This window comes from Salmo salar, chromosome 24 (genome assembly GCF_965601325.2).
Source record: "Salmo salar chromosome 24, fSalSal1, whole genome shotgun sequence".
NCBI lineage: Eukaryota > Metazoa > Chordata > Actinopteri > Salmoniformes > Salmonidae > Salmo > Salmo salar.
Genome location: NC_138314.1, coordinates 32,790,026 through 32,809,999, shown reverse-complemented (window position 1 = coordinate 32,809,999; position 19,974 = coordinate 32,790,026). Strand labels below are relative to the sequence as shown.

Here is a 19,974-nt window from a genome sequence, read left to right as displayed (position 1 = left end):
AAAACTTTGCACAGCCATTGAAGAGGAGTGGAACAACATTCCACAATCAAACAGCCTGCGAAGGAGATGTGTCACTTTGCATGGGGCAAATGGTGGTCATCCTAGATACTGACTGGTTTTCTGATCCACGCCCCTACCTTTTTTTAAGGCATCTATGACAAACAAATGCATAGCTGTATTCCCAGTCATGTGAAATCCATAGATTAGGGCCTAATGAATTTATTTCAATTGACTGATTACCTTATATGAACTGTAACTCAGTAAAGTTTTAGAAATTGTTGCATGTTGCGTTTATATTTTTGATCAGTGTAGTATTTCAACCTAGGTCTGATGGCTGATTTGGCTAGAGTACTGTAAAAACCACAGCTTTTTTGAATGCGTGTGTGTGAGTATGAAAGTGCATGTGTGTTTATGTGGATGTATGCATGCCAGATTGTAGGATTATTGCCTGCTCACACAGGATAGTGGTACATTAATCCCCCTGTATGTTCATGGCATTATGAGAACCACACACACAACAGGTGCACAGTTTCCTCTACCTTTAGCCCACAATCCTAGCCTCCCTCTGCAGAGCACACAAATCCATTCCAACTGCTACACCAGGTGGCTTTCTCCACTAAACCGCTCCAGCAATTATCCACACAGGATTCCTGTAACAGTTAACAAACCCAGAATGGATCGCTCTCACTCTCTCTCTCACACACACAAACTGGATGTGATCGTGCACCTCGATCCCCTTTCAGTGACCAACAGGTCTTGTGTGTTTTGAGACAATCCAACGTTCCATCTATTCTGATAACAGAGGGGTTTCTCTCTCTGTTAGAGAGGAAGCCCTCCACTGATTTCCCCCCCTTTAAGATGTAGTCTAATAGCATTAGTAAGGCACTACGGCCTGTAACCAAGGATCGCTGCCCTCAGAATAGGGTTGCACATTTTGGGGAATATTCAGAGGTGGAAACTTTCTGTGGGAATTAACGGGAATATATGGGAATTAATGGAAATATGCAAGTTAATATTAATACCATAAATATTAATACTAATACAGTCGTGAAGAGGGCACGACAAAGCCTATTCCCCCTCAGGAAACTAAAAAGATTTGGCATGGGTCCTGAGATCCTCAAAAGGTTCTACAGCTGCAACATCGAGAGCATCCTGACTGGTTGCATCACTTCCTGGTACGGCAACTGCTCGGCCTCTGACCGCAAGGCACTACAGAGGGTAGTGCGTACGGCCCAGTACATCACTGGGGCTAAGCTGCTTGCCATCCAGGACCTCTACACCAGGCGGTGTCAGAGGAAGGACCTAAAAATTGTCAAAGACCCCAGCCACCCCAGTCATAGATTGTTCTCTCTACTACCGCATGGCAAGCGGTACCGGAGTGCCAAGTCTAGGACAAAAAGGCTTCTCAACAGTTTCTACCCCCAAGCCATAAGACAAGACTCCTGAACAGGTATTTAAATGGCTACCCAGACTATTTGCATTGTGTGCCCCCCCCACCTCTTTTTACGCTGCGGCTACTATCTGGTTATCATATATGCATAGTCACTTTAACTATACATTCATGTGCATACTACCTCAAATTGGGCCGACCAACCAGTGCTCCCACACAGTGGCTAACCGGGCTATCTGCATTGTGTCCCACCCACCACCTGCCAACCCCTCTTTTACGCTACTGCTACTCTCTGTTCATCATATATGCATAGTCACTTTAACCATATATACACATGTACATACTACCTCAAATCAGCCTGACTAACCGGTGTCTGTATGTAGCCTCGCTACTTTTATAGCCTCGCTACTGTATATAGCCTGTCTTTCTACTGTTGTTTTATTTCTTTACCTACCTATTGTTCACCTAATACCTTTTTTGCACTATTGGTTAGAGCCTGTAAGTAAGCATTTCACTGTAAGGTCTACACCTGTTCTATTCAGCGCACGTGACAAATAAACTTTGATTTAAAATGTATATGTTTTTTGTATTGGATATATTTACCATATTATATGGAGACAGAAACAAACATTTTACCTCATAAGTAGACATAATTGCAAATTATTAAATACTTCCAATATCAATAAAAATACAATTTAGTTACGAATTTAACTTTAATTAAATGAGTTGACTCTTCACATTGGATGATTTCACTGAACAACGAAAGGGAATATTGAATGATCCATCGCATCTCCCAAAAACGTTTTCAACATACATCTGTAAAATGATAGTCTAGAAACTAAAGGTTTGGTTGTCTTCCATGTCTTCTCCCTGGACCTCCTCAATGTCCACCTCTTGAACATCAGACTGAGGCCTCATCTTCACTGTCACTTTTCAACCTTGTTGAGGATGGCTCGTTGTCAGGCTCAAAAAGCCTCAAATTTGCCCGGATGGCCACTGATTTTTCAACCCATGTATTGGTCAGCCTGTTGTGTGCTTTGGTGTGTGTGTTCCCAAACAAAGGCCAGTTGCGCTCTGAGGCAGCTGATTTTGGTGGATGATAGAGGCAACAGGGGAAAGAGCCTCAGATCCACAAAGTCTCCTCAGCCACCTGGTTTAAGGGACATGTTGGCACGACTGCCAAATTGCATCTCCATCCCAAAGCCCTTGCTTGGAAGTGTACTTTGCCAGACTGCCATGAACCTTGCCCTCATCCAGGCCAAGGTGGCGAGACACGGTAGTGATGACACCATAGGCCTTGTTGATCTCTGCACCTGACAGGATGCTCTTGCCAGCATACTTGGGGTCCAACATGTACGCTGCGGCGTGTATGTGCTTCAGGCAGAAGTCTTTACGCTTTTTGATGTATTTCAGAACTGCAGTTTCCTCTGCTTGGAGCAACAGTGAAGTGGGCATGGTAGTACGGATTTCTTCTCTTACATCTGCAAGCAGAGTCTGAACATCAGACAGAATGGCATTGTCTCCCTCAATCCGTGCAATGGCTACTGCTATAGGTTTCAGGAGTTTCAGGCTGCTTACCACTCTCTCCCAAACCCATCAGAGATGACTGCAATACAGTCTGCTTTCTCTATGATTTGCTTGACCTTCACTTGAACTCTGTTGAACTCTGCATCCAGCAAATGAGTAGATAAAGCATGTCTCGTTGGAGAGGTGTATGCTGGGCGAAGAACATTCAGAAATCTCTTCCAATACACATTGCCTTTGAGCATCAGCGGTGAACCAGTTGCATACACAGCTCGAGCAAGACATTCATCAGCATTTCTCTGACTACGTTCCTCCATTGAGTCAAAAAAAACTTCTGATTCCAGGAGGACCATGAGCTGTTGCTATTGATACATCATTTTCACCTCAAATAGAAGTAGAGGGACTTTTATCAGAGGTTGCTTTTTGTCAGGGTTGAGGGAACTTTAAGCACTGCATCTTTGTTGCATTCTTCACATATGATTTGGCACAGTATTTGCAAATGTACACCGCTTTTCCTTCTACATTAGCTGCAGTGAAATGTCTCCACACATCTGATAGTGCCGGTGGCATTTTACGGTAAAGATTAGAATTTTTATTTTTTTTTAAAACCCCAAATACAATTCCATGTACAGATAAATTGTTAAGCAGTTAGATTAAACAACTCCTTTGTAAGATAAATGTTTTAAAATGAAACATGTACGGAAACAGGTGAATTAACACTCCTCAGTTAGCAGACTTAAGCAAGCTAAAACCCACATGGTAGCAAAAACTAACTAGCAGAAATTGTTATCAATTCAGAAAATATTTAAACACACTTTGTTGTAGGCTACTATTTACTAGTTAACAAAAAATTGTGTCATATAAAATATATTCACCCCACCCAGTATTGTAATCAAAACTTACCAGAAAGCATGTAGTCCTTGGCTCAGACAGTATAGTAGTGTGGGCTCAATAGCATCTCATTAGTGTGCAAGATCATGAGATTCAGCTGTACAGTCGTGGCCAAAAGTTTTGAGAATGACACAATTTTAATTTTTACAAAGTCTGCTGCCTGAGTTTGTATGATGGCAATTTGCACTTACTCCAGAATGTTATGAAGAGTGATCAGATGAATTGCAAAGTCCCTCTTTGCCATGCAAATGACCTGAATCCCCCAAAAACATTTCCACTGCATTTCAGCCCTGCCACAAAATGACCAGCTGACATGTCAGTGATTCTTTCGTTAACACAGGTGTGAGTGTTGACGAGGACAAGGCTGGAGATCACTGTCATGCTGATTGAGTTCGAATAACAGACTGGAATCTCCAAAAGGAGGGTGGTGCTTGGAATCATTGTTCTTCCTCTGTCAACCATGGTTACCTCCAAGGAAACACGTGGCGTCATCATTGCTTTGCACAAAAAGGGCTTCACAGGCAAGGATATTGCTGCCAGTAAGATTGCACGTAAATCAACCATTTATCAGATCATCAAGAACTTCAAGGAGAGCAGTTCAATTGTTGTGAAGAAAGCTTCAGAGCACCCAAGAAAGTCCAAGTGCCAGGACCGTCTCCCAAAGTTAATTCAGCTGCGGGATCGGGGCACCACCAGTACAGAGCTTGCTCAGGAATGGCAGCAGGCAGGTGTGAGTGCATCTGCACGCACAGTGAGGCGAAGACTTTTGGAGGATGGCCTGGTGTCAAGAAGGGCAGCAAAGAAGCCACTTCTCTCCAGGAAAAACATCAGGGACAGACTGATATTCTGCAAAAGGTACAGGGATTGGACTGCTGAGGACTGGGGTAAAGTCATTTTCTCCGATGAATACCCTTTCCGATTGTTTGGGGCATCCGGAAAAAAGCTTGTCCGGAGAAGACAAGGTGAGCGCTACCATCAGTCCTGTGTCATGCCAACAGTAAAGCATCCTGAGACCATTCATGTGTGGGGTTGCTTCTCAGCCAACGGAGTGGGCTCACTCACAATTTTGCCTAAGAACACAGCCATGAATAAAGAATGGTACCAACACATCCTCCGAGAGCAACTTCTCCCAACCATCCAGGAACAGTGGCCTCCAACTGCTCTTAAACACAAGTAAAACTAAATGCATGCTCTTCAACCGATCGCTGCCTGCACCTGCCCGTCCATCCAGTATCACCACTCTGAACGGTTCTGACTTAGAATATGTGGACAACTACAAATACCTAGGTGTCTGGTTAGACTGGAAACTCTCCTTTCAGACTCACATCAAACATCTCCAATCCAAAGTTAAATCTAGAATTGGCTTCCTATTTTGCAACAAAGCATCCTTCACTCATGCTGCCAAACATACCCTCGTAAAACTGACCATCCTACCGATCCTCGACGATGTCATTTACAAAATAGCCTCCAATACCCTACTCAATAAATTGGATGCAGTCTATCACAGTGCCATCCGTTTTGTCAACAAAGCCCCATATACTACCCACCACTGCGACCTGAACGCTCTCGTTGGCTGGCCCTCGCTTCATACTCGTCGCTAAACCCACTCCAGGTCATCTACAAGACCCTGCTAGGTAAAGTTCCCCCTTATCTCAGCTCGCTGGTCACCATAGCAGCACCCACTCGTAGCACACGCTCCAGCAGGTATATCTCTCTGGTCACCCCCAAAGCCAATTGCTCCTTCGGCCATCTCTCCTTCCAGTTCTCTGCTGCCAATGACTGGAACGAACTACAAAAATCTCTAAAACTGGAAACACTTCTCTCCCACTAGTTTTAAGCACCAGCTGTCAGAGCAGCTCACAGATTACTGCACCTGTACATAGCTCATCTATAATTTAGCCCAAACAACTACCTCTTCCCCTACTGTATTTATTTAGCTCCTTTGCACCCCATTATTTCTACTTTGCACTTTCTTCCACTGCAAATCTACCATTCCAGTGTTTTACTTGCTATATTGTATTTACTTCACCACCATGGCCATTTTGCCTTTACCTCCCTTATCTCACCTCATTTGCTCACTTTGTAGATAGACTTATTTTTCTACTATATTATTGACTGCATGTTTGTTTTACTCCATGTGTAACTCTGTGTTGTTGTATGTGTCAAACTGCTTGCTTTATCTTGACCAGGTCGCAATTGTAAATGACAACTTGTTCTCAACTTGCCTACCTGGTTAAATAAAGGTGAAATATTTTTTTTTTTTTAAATAAGGCAAAAGTGATAACTAAATGGCTTGGGGAACAAAACATCGATATTTTGGGTACATGGCCAGGAAACTCCCCAGACCTTAATCCCATTGAGAGCTTGTGGTCAATTCTCAAGAGGCGGATGGACAAACAAAAACCCACAAATTCTGACAAACTCCAAACATTGATTATGCAAGAATGTGTTGCCATCAGTCAGGATGTGGCCCAAAAGTTAATTGACATCATGCCAGGGTGGATTGCAGAGGTCTTGAAAAAGAAGGGTCAACACTGCAAATATTGACTCTTTGCATCAACTTCATGTAATTGTCAATAAAAGCCTTTGACACTTATGAAATGCTTGTAATTATACTTCAATATTCCATACTAACATCTGACAAAAATATCTAAAGACACTGAAGCAGCAAACTTTGTGGAAATTAATATTTGTGTCATTCCCAAAAGTTTTGGCCACAACTGTACATGTGATGGAAGAATGCACTGTGCATGCAGAGGGTTTCAATTCCATTGAATTGGGGATAGTTTAACCAAAATATGCCACAAGACCTAGAATTGCCTTGTGTATCCCACAAAAGGTTCACCGTTATAAGTGAACTTTTTTTAATGAATTTAAGCAAAATTCCCCAAATTCCCGGGCTTAACTTCCCATGGAAAATTTTTGAAAAAAATTTACCGGAAAGTTTCCGACCCTTTGCAACCCTACCTCTGACCTACCCTGAAGATGACCTCACCAGTTCGTTTACACAGTCAGAGGCCAGTCAACATTATTAATCCCAGTCATAGTCAGCCAGTCGACATTGTGAAGACATTGTCTTTAAGTCCAATCAGAGAGACATCTGTGGAACTGCACTGACCGAAATAGGAAAAAGGAAGAGACATGTAAGAGGAGAGGAGAGGATAAGTGAAGAGAAGAGAGCCCAGAGATTTGGACAGGACCACAGTCCACAAACATGCCCAACTGCATTGGTGTGGATGGAGAGCCATGTACTGTATGAGAAGCTAGTGTTTAGCGCTGCTATTTACCCACCTGGAGAGATGTCTCCTCTCCTCTCCGGCTCCCTTGCTTGACTTAATTACAGTGAAAGAAGCTCCCGCGGGAGGGCTGCTGATATAACAGCTGGGAAACAGCAGCCTAATTATACCAGAGAGAAAACAAGCCTCACAAGAGCCTCACCTTTCCCAGCATGGACCACAGCCTACAGTCTTTTAATCTGCACGCACACACACACACACACACACACACACACACAGATGTTCATAGCACTGTAAAAGGGCTGTTCAAAATCAGAATGTAATCATTCAAAAACCTTATTTTTTTCATGTTGGTTTCCTAAAAATTTTGTAATTCCCTGAAAGGTGACGTAGACGATTACCACACTAACAACTTAATTTGAAGAATTCCCCAAGACCTCCAGTGGCATGACAACAGGCAGATGGAGATTATTACATGTGGTCATAGCCAAATGGGATGAAATCTTTCCCCTTTGGGAGCACAGGAGGGGGGCTGAAGCTGCCAGGAAGCATGTATAATTCATGACACAGGACAAAACTGGCCAAAGCTGCACATTTGTGACATTACAGTACCTCTACACCGGTAGGATAAATACACCATGGTGACATATCTAATCTAAACAGTTCTCATAACACACTGTAAATAGTGTACCAAATTGAAGCCCTTTCTATAATGCACTCCACTGCTGTGTTGTAACCTGCAATGCTATTTTTAGTTTGGGATATCTTTGCATTCTAATGTAGGGCATTTCTGTTGAAAAAAAGAGTACTGGGGTAAATATTAATTTGAGCTCATAGGATTGAGAGTGGCAGTGATGCCTCACTTCACATATGGACACCGTTTGTCTCCTCTCTTTGGTCTTTCAATGTGTGTATAATTACATCAGAAGTGGGTCTGATTTTGGTTGTTTTGCTTAGCTCCCTCCCTCAGTATTTCTCTCCCTCAGTATTTCTCTCCCTCAGTATTTCTCTCCCTCAGTATTTCTCTCCCTCAGTATTTCTCTCCCTCAGTATTTCTCTCCCTCAGTATTTCTCTCCCTCTTCCCTCCTCTCATTAAGCAATGCTACATGCAGTCTGCTCTGTTCCCAACAATGGTACATGCAGAGTAAAAATGCAATGGCATCTCCTGTGGGCCGACATTGACAGATACAGTATTTGCTCTAAATCATTCATGAGCAGGAAAGTTTTTCCAAGGAAAGTCAACATACTCAATAGAGGGATGGCTTATTCTAAGCAATGAAGTTGCTTTGTTAGTTAACTGTCCCTTTAATGTAACTGTTTTGTTAACTCTCCCTATAATTGCAGGCACCTCTCAGCCACAGAGATGTGTAGAGATCGCTACGTATCAGTCCTCAAAATGGAGCTTCCTGTGTTATACAGGCGATTGAGCATTAGCGATCTCTATACATCTCTATGCTCTGAGCGCACCTGCAACCAATTTCCCTCATGAAATACCTCCGTTCCTTTGTCTTTTAGTTCAGTGCCAAACAAGCCATGCAGTTGTGGAGAACTCTCCCGCATTTATCCTTTTATTTCTGTGCGTCACAGTATCCAACCACGCACACAAGTCAATAATGGACATTGAATGGATTATGACTGAAAGAAGAAAATTAACGGGAGCGTAGACTCTAAAATGCAACCTGACGTCGCTCTCCCTATCGTTGTCGTCTAACTGGGACACCTGCTTTGTATCAGCACCTACCTCACCCAGTGCATTCAGAATAGGCAACCTGCTTTAACCATTTTTATTATTATTATATTTTTTAAGTAGAGGCATGGATAAAAAAAGACAGGTGTGTCCACCATGTGCCTCACGCAGCACAACACATCTCCTTCGCATAGAGTTGATAAGGCTGTTGATTGTGGCCTGTGGAATCTTGTCCCACTCCTCTTCAAAGGCTGTGTGATGTTGCTGGATGTTGGTGGGAACTGGAACACGCTGTCGAACATGTCAATCCAGAGCATCCCAAACGTGCTCAATGGGTGACATGTCTGGTGAGTATGAAGGCCATGTGTACAGATCCTTGCGACATGGGGACGTACATTATAATGCTGAACCGTGAGGTGATGGCGGCAGATGAATGGCATGACAATGGGCCTCAGGATCTCGTGACGGATCTCTGTGCATTCAAATTGCCATCGATAAAATGCAGTTCTGTTCGTTGTCCATAGCTTATGCCTGCCCATACCATAACCCCACCATGGGGCAGTCTGTTCACAATGTTGACTTCAGCTAACCACTCGCTGCCATATGAGCTGTCTGCTATCTGCCCGGTACAGTTGAAACCGGGATTCATCCGTGAAGAGCATACTTCAATCGTGCCAGTGAAGGGGAGCATTTGCCCACTGAGGTCGGTTATGATGCCGAACTGCAGTCAGTTCAAGACCCTGGTGAGGACAACGAGCATGCAGATGAGCATCCCTGAGATGGTTTCTGAAAGTTTGTGCAGAAATTCTTCAGTTGTGCAAATCCACAGTTTTATCAGCTGTCCGGGTGGCTGGTCTCCGATGATCCTGCAGGGGAAGAAGCCGGATGTAGAGGTCCTGGGATGGCGTGGTTACACGTGGTTTGTGAGGCCAGTTGGACATACTGCCAAATTCTCTAAAATGTTGGAGGTGGCTTATGGTAGAGAAATTAACATTTAATTTCCTGGCAACAGCTCTGGTGGACATTCCTCCAGTCAGCATGCCTATTACACGCTCCCTCAAATTGAGACATCTGTGGCATTCTGTTGTGACAAAACTGCACACTTTAGTGGTCTTTTGTCCCCAGCACAAGGTGCACCCGTGTAATGATCATGCTGCTCAATTAGCTTTTTGATATGCCACAACTGTCAGGTAGGTGAATTATCTTGGCAAAGGAGAAATGCACAATAACAGGGACATGCACAAAATGTTATAGAAATAAGTTTTGTGCATATGGAACATTTTTGGGATGCTCATGAAACATGGGACCTACACTTTACATGTTGCGTTTATATTTTTGTTCAGTGTATATCCAATATTTTTTTCTGACTGTCCACACTCAGTTTTACATGTGACCCATATAAGATTTGCTCATTCACACTGATGTTGTCTCTGAAGTAGCACACAGATACAATGCTAATTTCCTGTCACCTTCCATTGGATGACACTTAAAATCTGACTGCCTGTCTGGACTCCCTGTGGCCTCTAAAGATCCCTTATCAATCATGGTGAGAGACAGGGTGTTAGGCTCGATGTCGCAACCTGGCTCATGCTATCATGGCTCTCTAATTATCCTCCTTTCAATTTGGCACAATCCATCCTAACCTCTCCACTACCACAGCCAATGTGAGATTTGCAATCTGGCACAAAGAAAGCTGCTGTGAGCATTACCCAGGTGGATGCTACATATTGCTGCATGTTTAGTTGTAAATGTGATAATCATAATTACCATTGGTGATATTTAGGATGGTAAAAGTGACTTATCACTAAACACAAAGACAGATGCTCAAATCAGTGAGTAAGTCTATGGCTATATGACAATTGATCAGCAGAAGTTGCAGATAACACAGTATCAAAATGTACATGGTATGCTTTGTGATCATTATTTGACCTGTGAAGTTCTCTTCATGGGTTCCAAAATATTACTTGCCATTTTGTTGCAGTTCTACAGTTCAGTTTCTGTCCCCATGTAGTACAGCCCAGCTGGACAAATTATACATCAGTTTATTCTACAATCAAGCCAGCTGGTTGCCCACAGCAACATTGTCAGCCCCTCTTAGACCCTTGTCAGCACCACCCCACCAAAAACTGAGCTTACACATAAACAAGCTTATAACTTTACAGGATACAAAATACTACAAAGAAATGTGAATGTAGCCCTATACCATTCACATGCGCTCATGATAGTGCACCTCGCATAGCCCCATAGTCTACTGTGTCCTGTTAAACAATGTTGGTTATAAGTTAGTGATGGGGGGTGGGAAATCGTTAGTTACATACAGTATGGAAATATTTTGGGAAGATAATGCTTGACTCCAAGTTTCGATTTGTAAAAAAAAGTATTTTGCATCCTATAGCTTCTCCATCTTTTTAAATTGTGAGCCAACATGTTTTCAGCACTTTTATTTCCATGACTGATAAACTAATTTTCTCATGCTATCTCCTGTCCCTCTGCAGCAGACATACAGCATAGTGAGCAATATGTTTGGAACATCAAATCCCAATAAAACCACAGTATCCAATTGCAATACATAGAATAGTAATTCATATCAGTACCTAGTATCTCTTCAGCCGAAAGTCCCGTAGGAAGGCAGAGTTCCACAAACACAATACAAATCTAATAATATTGTGTGAAAATCAAACACATTTTTATTTAGTTAAATAACCAGAGATAGACTTAGTGGGTTTTAGTATGCAACATACAGGTAATAAATTACTGTTGATGCATAAACCTGTAACATTGTCCAATATACTAATGTTCAATTACCTGACAATTTTGAAAATGAAGTATTTTCTGATTTGTTTCAGTGTATTTCTGCAACTAAAAAATAGTGATATTAAATTAATATATTTAATATTTATATAAAAGTATTTTATATAATTAAGTTATTATATTCTATTGGTGCATTTATGGAGACAGTGATTCCACACAATTTTAATTGTCTAAGTCTTGTTTACATTTTTCACTATAATTAAAAGTAGGTTTCAACTCTTCTGTCCTGAGTTGTCTCATAGAAAAGGTACATTGTCATGCCATCATTGTCCTACCATGAGCTCGAGGTAAAAGGATCAGATACCCTACCCACATTCTAATTAACAACTCCTTCCATGTCAATGTTATGTTATAGAGACAACACTTCAAAGTTTAGGCCCATTGTAAAAATCATGAACCTGAAACTTACCAGAGTACAGAACCTCTCCGGGGGATCGCCGCAAGAGATGCCAGGGGGATCCACTGTAATTTGCATGAACTCCTTCATAGCCGTGGGTTTGGGTTGGCATGCGTAAAACTCCCATGTTTGTCCATTATCCATACTAACCAGACTCTTGCATATGTCATACTGGCCAAGTGTCAAAGTAACAAAGTGCAGAAGAAAGACCACCTGTGAGAGCATGGCACTCGTAGAGACCACATCCATGGTCCAAGACCGAGTGTCCGGAGGGAGGAAAGATGTGCCACCGTCGGTCCACACACAGAGAGGATCAGCTTCGAATCCGTTTTGTTTTCATGTTGAGACACCTGCCGTTTGTCGGATACAACCTAACGCTGCTGGACGTCTATACAAATATAGGCCTATGCCTTCCCAAATAAGTTACATGTACTTCAGTTTCGAAATATGTGTTGTCCTACGTTGAAATTACATCAACGAAAGCATTCCTTTAAAGTATAGTTAGTTGCACTTTAAAATGAGCCTGTTGTGTTTGATATTGATGACATGCAAATCTTGCTCAGATCAAACACCTTTGGCACTCCAGGCAAGTCACACTAAAAGCAGTCGCATGTCCATGAGTAGCCTATACCATTTAGAATATTCCCGCTGTCCACTCAGAAGCTCCCTCTTGATGAGATTTTGTTGAGTTTAATGTCATTCAAATGATGGGTTTACATGCTCCATCTTTGGCTATATCGAGAAGGAGAAAAGACAATTTGTTTAACACACACTGGACGATAAACGTGGTTTCCACGTGAAATAGACGTTGAATTGATATCTGTGCCCAGTGGCAGCTTATTGGGGGGAGAATTGCCACTCACATTTTCAACAAAATAAGGCACACTAAAACTCTACTGTAGGCTACTGCTACTTCTTTATTGTTATTATGATTTTTGTTTTTACGACAACACAATATTTCATTAGAGAAACTTGAACATATTTGAAACCCTTTATAATAAATATCGGTGTAGACCTACATCTGAAATATTGTAGCCGTTCACTTTGTTTTCACAACCAATTCATAAGACTACCATAATTGATGCATTTTCCTAACTCAAATGCAAGTTCAAAAAGTTATCCAACGTCCCCACAGAAGGATGACTGTTGAACTCATATACTCTGCCATTAGAGGTAACGGAACTGTCGACCATTTCTCCCAGGCAAATGGAGACATACCTAGGCTACACTTTGCAAATAAATACGCTATAAATGTCGCATTGTGACTAATTCTATAAACTTTGAAAATGTTTGGACTCCCATAGGTGGGGGACGGATGTTCTCAACTTTGACACTACAGCCTATGTCAAACCTCTAAAGCTCTCTGAAGTGTATTTCTCATTCCAAATGTATAAACGTAATACGAAATATGTGGCTAGTCATTACTGCATGGTTGCAAGCATTATTCCTTTTTACGGTGCAATTAGTCTTTAACAGATACATACAGTTGCACCATCAATTCCTCATGTTCTAGGTAGAACTCGAATAGCACGGCACTTACCAAATTGCTCCGAGAAGGTAGGCATGTTCATATTCTGCCATGGGTGCATCCCTTCGCAAAAGTGTTGTCAGCATTCTGAAGCCTGTCGTCGCACCTTGGTTCGTCGTTAAAAAGAAGCTTAACGTCACTGTATTTAACTGTATTCCCTTCTGTAAGAGGATTAGATGAGATGCTCTCCCCTTCTGTTTGTTTCTCTTCTGTTTGATACTTTTGAGGAAAGCAGTGCGTTGTTAGGATGATACCGACTACATCCCATACGCGCAATATATGACTTCTAAATATATTATATTTCAAGACTTTTTCAGGAGTGGCACTGCGTCTATTCATGTTCCCCTACTTTTTACGATATCAGTTTTGTCCTACGCGCTCAAGGGCAGAAGGAAATAGCTTAATTTCTCTCTCTCTCTCGACCTCACTTTCCCCATGCATTAACACACTATCTTATTTCAAAAATTCCCTACTGCTCTTGTTCTCCTGCGCTCTTTTCGTCTCCATATTTGGCTATTAGAATCTGATCTGCAAACTACGTGTTTGTGAAGAGGGTGCGCAACTTCATCTACCGCCCAGTAATATAACCATCCCATGAGTCGATCGGGCTACCTGTCCTGCTTAAAGGAACAGCTCAAAAGAGTCACTCAAGGCAGATATGGATATCTAGTTTTCACTCAGCAATAGACTAACGCAAATAATAGACTAACGCAAATTGTTTTACAGTTAAACAACTTGAAGTTCCTTTATGGCTCTTGAAAAGTATAGCCTATGCATGCTATACAGTCTAGGCCTGTAGCCTAAAACTCCGGAGGAATATGTAGGCTAGCTTATGCTTTTTTATTGTTGACAATTGCATTAATGAATAATTAAGATGGACAGTAAAACGAAAAAGTTTTGGATATGGGTGTAATTAAAGTAATAGCATCAAGCCAAGAGGAGCTTCTTACTTAAGGAACACTAAGTTGAGCTGTCCATGGTCCTGATGGCCACACACACTTTATTTGTTGTTGTAAATTTAACCTTGATTTAACTAGGCAAGTCAGTTAAGAACAACTTCTTATTTACAATGACAGCCTACCCTGACCAAACCTGGACGACGCTGGACCAATTGTGCACCGCCCTATGGGAATCCCAATCACGGCCGGATGTGATACAGCCTGAATTCGAACCAGGGACTGTAGTGACGCCTCTTGCACTGAGATGCTGCGCATCAGACCGCTGCCAGACTTGGGAGCAGAGCAAAGCAATGAGTGTAGAGCCTACACATTTCTACAGGGTCACATGAAGCCAAATTATTGTCACAGGCAGACAGTGACACAATGTTTATAGACAGAAAACTTAGCAATCATAAAAAAAATTGTTTAAGGGGAAATGTTATACCTGTTGTTGGCAAATGAGAGCAAACGTGTGGGCATGGGAAGAGAGAACTACAATTCCCTTGCTACATGCATTCCAAATCAATGACGTTGTTTATGCGACGTACAGTTCCAGCGTGTGGAAGAAATGGCGGACGCAATGAACGTCGGTGTGAATTTAGAAGCATTTTCTCAAGCAATAAATGCTATTCAGGCACTTCGTTCGAGTGTAACAAGGGTTTTTGACTCTCTGAAAGATGGAATGAAAAACAAAGAAACCCTTGAAGGACGCGAAAAGGTTTTTATTACCGAGTTTCAAGATAACCTGCAGTCTGTGAATCGTGACTTGAAGTGAGTAACGTTAGCCGTAGCTAGCTGTAAACCGAAGAAAATGCGAAATATTTGCTGTAAACAGACAGCGTGCTGTTTAGTTATAGTCCGTGAGGAATGAATTGTTGAAGTAGAAATGGTGTGTGTGCTCACGCGCAATTAATAATAATATATGTATTTTATATAGCGCTTTTCGTTACAAAAATAATCTCAAAAACGCATAATAGAAACTAGCTAGTTAACCCCAGCACACTGGCAGTCTTGCATGCACACCTCAAGTGCTTTCCATTTCATGGTGATTTTCAATAGCTGTGTTTCCATCCAATTGGCGACAGTTTTTTTTAATGCAAATATTCTAAAATCAGCGTAAAAATAATATGCGCATTTTCCCACCAGAGATGTATTTCCATCAAATTGACTTGTTGCAGATAAAAGGCTGTGCGTGATGATGTAGTTCACATAAAAAAATCTATTGGGGTTAAATTCCGATCTACTGATTTAAAAAATACAAGTTAAATGGGTTTCCATTTAACCAGACTGAATTCAAAATGTATTGAATGTTGTTATTTTTTTACCCATCTACACACAATATCCCATAATGACAAAATGAAAACATGTTTTTAGACTTTTTTGCAAATATATTGAAAATGAAATGGGTTTCCATCGCATTTTCAACTCTACTGATGATTGTTGCATTATATAGTGAGTGCCCACTCTGCTATTGGCACGTGCACCATATAGCCTACATGATGAAATTATTATGGACAAAAGAGTGAGATTTATTTTTATTTGTCAAATGGCAGCAAGCATCGATCATGTTTTTGTTTTCTCCACCTTTATTTAACCAGGTAGGCTAGTTGAGAACAAGTTCTCATTTACAGTTGCGACCTGACCAAGATAAAGCAAAGCAATGCGACACAAACAACAACACAGAGTTACACATGGAATAAACAAACATACAGTCAATAATACAATAGAGAAAGTCTATTGTCTAAATGTGGTAGGATAAGGGGGGTGAGGCAATAAACAGGCCATAGTGGCGAAATTATTACAGTATGGCAAATTAAACACTGGGGTGATAGATGTGCAGAAGATGAGTGTGCAAGTAGCGATACTGGGGTGCAAAGGAGCAAAATAAATAACAATATGGTGATGAGGTAGTTGGATGGGCTATTTACAGATTGGCTATGTACAGGTGCAGTGATCTGTGAGCTGCTCTGACAGCTGGTGCTTAAAGCTAGTGAGGGAGCTATGAGTCTCCAGCTTCAGTGATTTTTGCAGTTCGTTCCAGTCATTGGCAGCAGAGAACTGGAAGGAAAGGCGGCCGAAGGAGGAATTGGCTTTGGGGGTGACCAGTGAAATATACCTGCTGGCGCGCGTGCTGCGGGTGGGTGCTGCTATGGTGACCAGTGAGCTAAGGCAGGGCTTTACCTTGCAACGACTTAGATGACCTGGAGCCAGTGGGTTTGGCGATGGATATGAAGCGAGGGCCAGCCAACGAGAGCATACAGGTCACAGTGGTGGGTAGTATATGGGGCTTTGGTGACAAAACGGATGGCACTGTGATAGACTGTATCCAATTTGCTGAGTAGAGTGTTGGAGGCTATTTTGTAAATGACATTGCTGAAGTCAAGGATCGGTAGGATAGTCAGTTTTACGAGGGTATGTTTGGCAGCATGAGTGAAGGATGCTTTGGGTTGAAATAGGATAGCCGATTCTAGATTTAATTTTGGATTGGCGATGCTTTATGTGAGTCTGGAAGGAGAGTTTACAGTCTAACCAGACACCTAGGTATTTGTAGTTGTCCACATATTCTAAGTCAAACCGTCCAGAGTAGTGATGCTGGATGGACGGGTGGGTAGGTGTGGGTAGCGATCGGTTGAAGAGCATGCATTTAGTTTTGCTTGCATTTAAGAGCAGGTGGAGGCCACGGAAGGAGAGTTGTATGGCATTGAAGCTTGTCTGGAGGTTAGTTAACACAGTGTCCAAAGAAGGGCCAGAAGTATACAGAATGGTGTCATCCAAATAAGACCCCCATTGTTTATTGGAAAGGAGCATCAAGCTCATCACCGTGCACTTTCATCACAATTTATTTAATCTGTAGCCTAATAAACTGCATGCTTTCCCAACGAGTCTAGTGGGAGGACCACACATGTCATCGCGTGACTCCGTTTACCTTGATATGATGGTTATTATCAATATTTGCGCAAAAGCTTTCCAGCAACATTTCCCCCGCATAATTCATTTTACAGACACAAAAAGATCTCACCTTGTCTAGCATATTCTGATTTGTAGACATTTGGAAAGTTTACCAACAAAACTTCTGTTTCCATCAGGCCTGTCATGACATTTTGTTGCTGACTTACTTTACTCACATAAAAAGATTGGATGGAAACCTGGTTGAATGTGAAACATTTGTTGCGCTAGCTAGATACTGTTGATGTGAAGGACTCTAACGTAAATGTTAATCTCCCACAAAGGAATATGCTGTAAAATCAAGATTTTTTTTTTGTGGACTACTTTGCGTATTTAGCAATGCTGTAGAACCGTGCACTTCTAAAACAAAAAAATTGATTTAAAAAGACGAGTAACTGTTGCAAAAGTATAAATTACAGCAGATTTGTAAAATATTAACAGAAAAACACTTTTAATTGAAAATATTGGGTATTTGCTATGTGCACTGTTTTCTTTGGGTAGTCTAGTAAATCTTAGATGATTAATATACATGTGTATTGATATAAACTCTGTGTTGGCTCCATTGTGGTGAGTCTATTCTGTTGTCTTTTTATGGATGTGTTAAAGGGAACAACAAGCCTATTCTAACAGCTGCTATTCTATGTACTTGCGTAGTGAATTGGAACGCCTCAGTACGCTGGTTGGCAGACCTTCAGAGAGTCATCCCCTTCACAACAGTGGCCTGTTGAGTCTGGACCCAGTTCAGGACAAGACTCCGCTGTACAGTCAGCTCCTTCAGGCTTACAAGTGGTCTAACAAGGTAGGATAAGCTTTTCTACTGGGCTAAAAAATACTAAATATAAGGCCAGTATTCAGTCGTAGTGCATACTGGATTTTCTGCAATGCAGTTTCCCTTATGTTGTGTGAAATATTGGAATCTTGTGGACTATTTCCTTGGATGTCAATGTGAAGCCCCTCCATCCTTAAAAATATATGTTTGTATCCCATCTATTATCCCAATTTTAGACATTGTGAACTCATTGATAAAGTAGCTCCCGTTTCCTCCGTGATACGCTTCCAGTGTATTAGCTAAAGACCTACAATGACATGCTTGCATCTCTGTTAGTCAAAAAAACACCTGACCACCCTATTGTTGTGAAATTGTTACGTTTTTAAAGCATAGGCTGCTGCGACTCGCTGTTTATTATCTACGCATAGTCACTTTACAAATGATCTCGACTAACCTATGTCCCCACACATTGACTCGGTACCGGTACCCCCTGTATATAGCCTCGTTATGTACATTTGTTGTTACTTTTTGATTGATTAGATTTTTTTTAACTTAGTTTATTTAGTAAATATTTTATTAACTATTTCTTGAACTGCATTGTTGGTTAAGGGCTTGTAAGTCAGCATTTCACTGTAAGGTTGTAACAAAGAACTTTCTTCTGAAACTCGTCAGTCTATTCTTGTTCGGAGAAATGAAGGCTATTCCATGCGAGAAATTGCCAAGAATTTGAAGATCTCGTACAACGCTGTCTACTACTCTCTTCACAGAACAGCGCAAGCTGGCTCTAACCAGAATAGAAAGAGGAGTGGGAGGCCCCGGTGCACAACTGAGCAAGAAGACAACTATATTAGTGTCTAGTTTGAGAATCAGACACCTCACATATCCTCAACTGGCAACTTCATTAAATAGTACCCGCAACACACCAGTCTCAATGTCAACAGTGAAGATGCGACTCTGAGATGCTGGCATTCTAGGCAGAGTTGCAAAGAAAAAGCCATATCTCAGACTGGCCAATAAAAAGAAAAGATTAAGATGGGCAAAAGAATATGGACACTGGACAGAGGAAGATTGGAAAAAAGTGTTATGTATAGACTTAAGTTTGAGGTGTTCGGATCACAAAGAAGAACATTTGTGAGACGCAGAAAAAATGAAAAGATGCTGGAGGAGTGCTTGACGCCATCTGTCAAGCATGGTGGAGGCAATGTGGTGGTCTGGGGGTGCTTTGGTGGTGGTAAAGTGGGAGATTTGTACAGGGTAGAAGGGATCTTGAAGAAGGAAGGCTATCACTCCGTTTTGCAACGCCATGCCATACCCTGTGGGCGCCTCTTATTTGGAGCCAATTTCCTCCTACAACAGGACAATGACCCAAAGCACAGCTCCAAACTATACAATAACTATTTAGGGAAGAAGTCAGCTGGTATTCTGTCTATAATGGAGTGGCCAGCACAGTCACCGGATCTCAACCCTATTGAGCTGTTGTGGGAGCAGCTTGACCGTACGTAAGAAGTGCCAATCCAACGTGTGGGAGGTGCTTCAGGAAGCATGGGGTGAAATCTCTTCAGATTTCCTCAAGAAATTGACAATTAGAATGCCAAAGGTCTGCAAGGCTTTAATTGCTGCAAATGGAGGATTCTTTGACGAAAGCAAAGTTTGAATGACACAATTACTATTTCAATTAAAAATCATTATTTATAACCTATTTCCTATTCATTTTGCAAATCATTTCATGTATGTTTTCATGTGTCAAATCGGAGGGCCTGTTGTCCGGACCTCTGGCAGTCTCTATGGGGGTGCCACAGGGTTCAAATCTCGGGCCGACTCTTTTCTCTGTATATATCAATGATGTCGCTCTTGCT

At 41.7% G+C, this 19,974-nt stretch overlaps 2 protein-coding genes across 3 annotated transcripts in view; one reads left to right on the top strand and one right to left on the bottom strand.

The window, feature by feature from the left end:
• ntng2a (netrin g2a) overlaps positions 1-14,088 on the bottom strand; it is an 87,262-nt gene extending 73,174 nt beyond the window's left edge. The window contains exons 1-2 of one of the 2 annotated variants that reach the window (XM_082968665.1): positions 13,478-14,088; positions 11,950-12,669 (exon numbers count right to left, since the gene is read on the bottom strand). In XM_082968665.1, the coding sequence (XP_082824791.1) occupies positions 11,950-12,186 (237 nt within the window). In that variant the 5' untranslated portion in view covers positions 12,187-12,669; positions 13,478-14,088. The remainder of the gene's footprint in view (positions 1-11,949; positions 12,670-13,477) is intronic. The other variant, XM_014172416.3, reaches the window with a different exon arrangement.
• An 860-nt stretch (positions 14,089-14,948) lies between these two features.
• Positions 14,949-19,974, top strand: part of med27 (mediator complex subunit 27) — a 90,391-nt gene continuing 85,365 nt past the window's right edge. The window contains exons 1-2 of the mRNA XM_045706680.1: positions 14,949-15,174; positions 18,004-18,148. Of these exons, the coding sequence (XP_045562636.1) occupies positions 14,972-15,174; positions 18,004-18,148 (348 nt within the window). The 5' untranslated portion in view covers positions 14,949-14,971. The remainder of the gene's footprint in view (positions 15,175-18,003; positions 18,149-19,974) is intronic.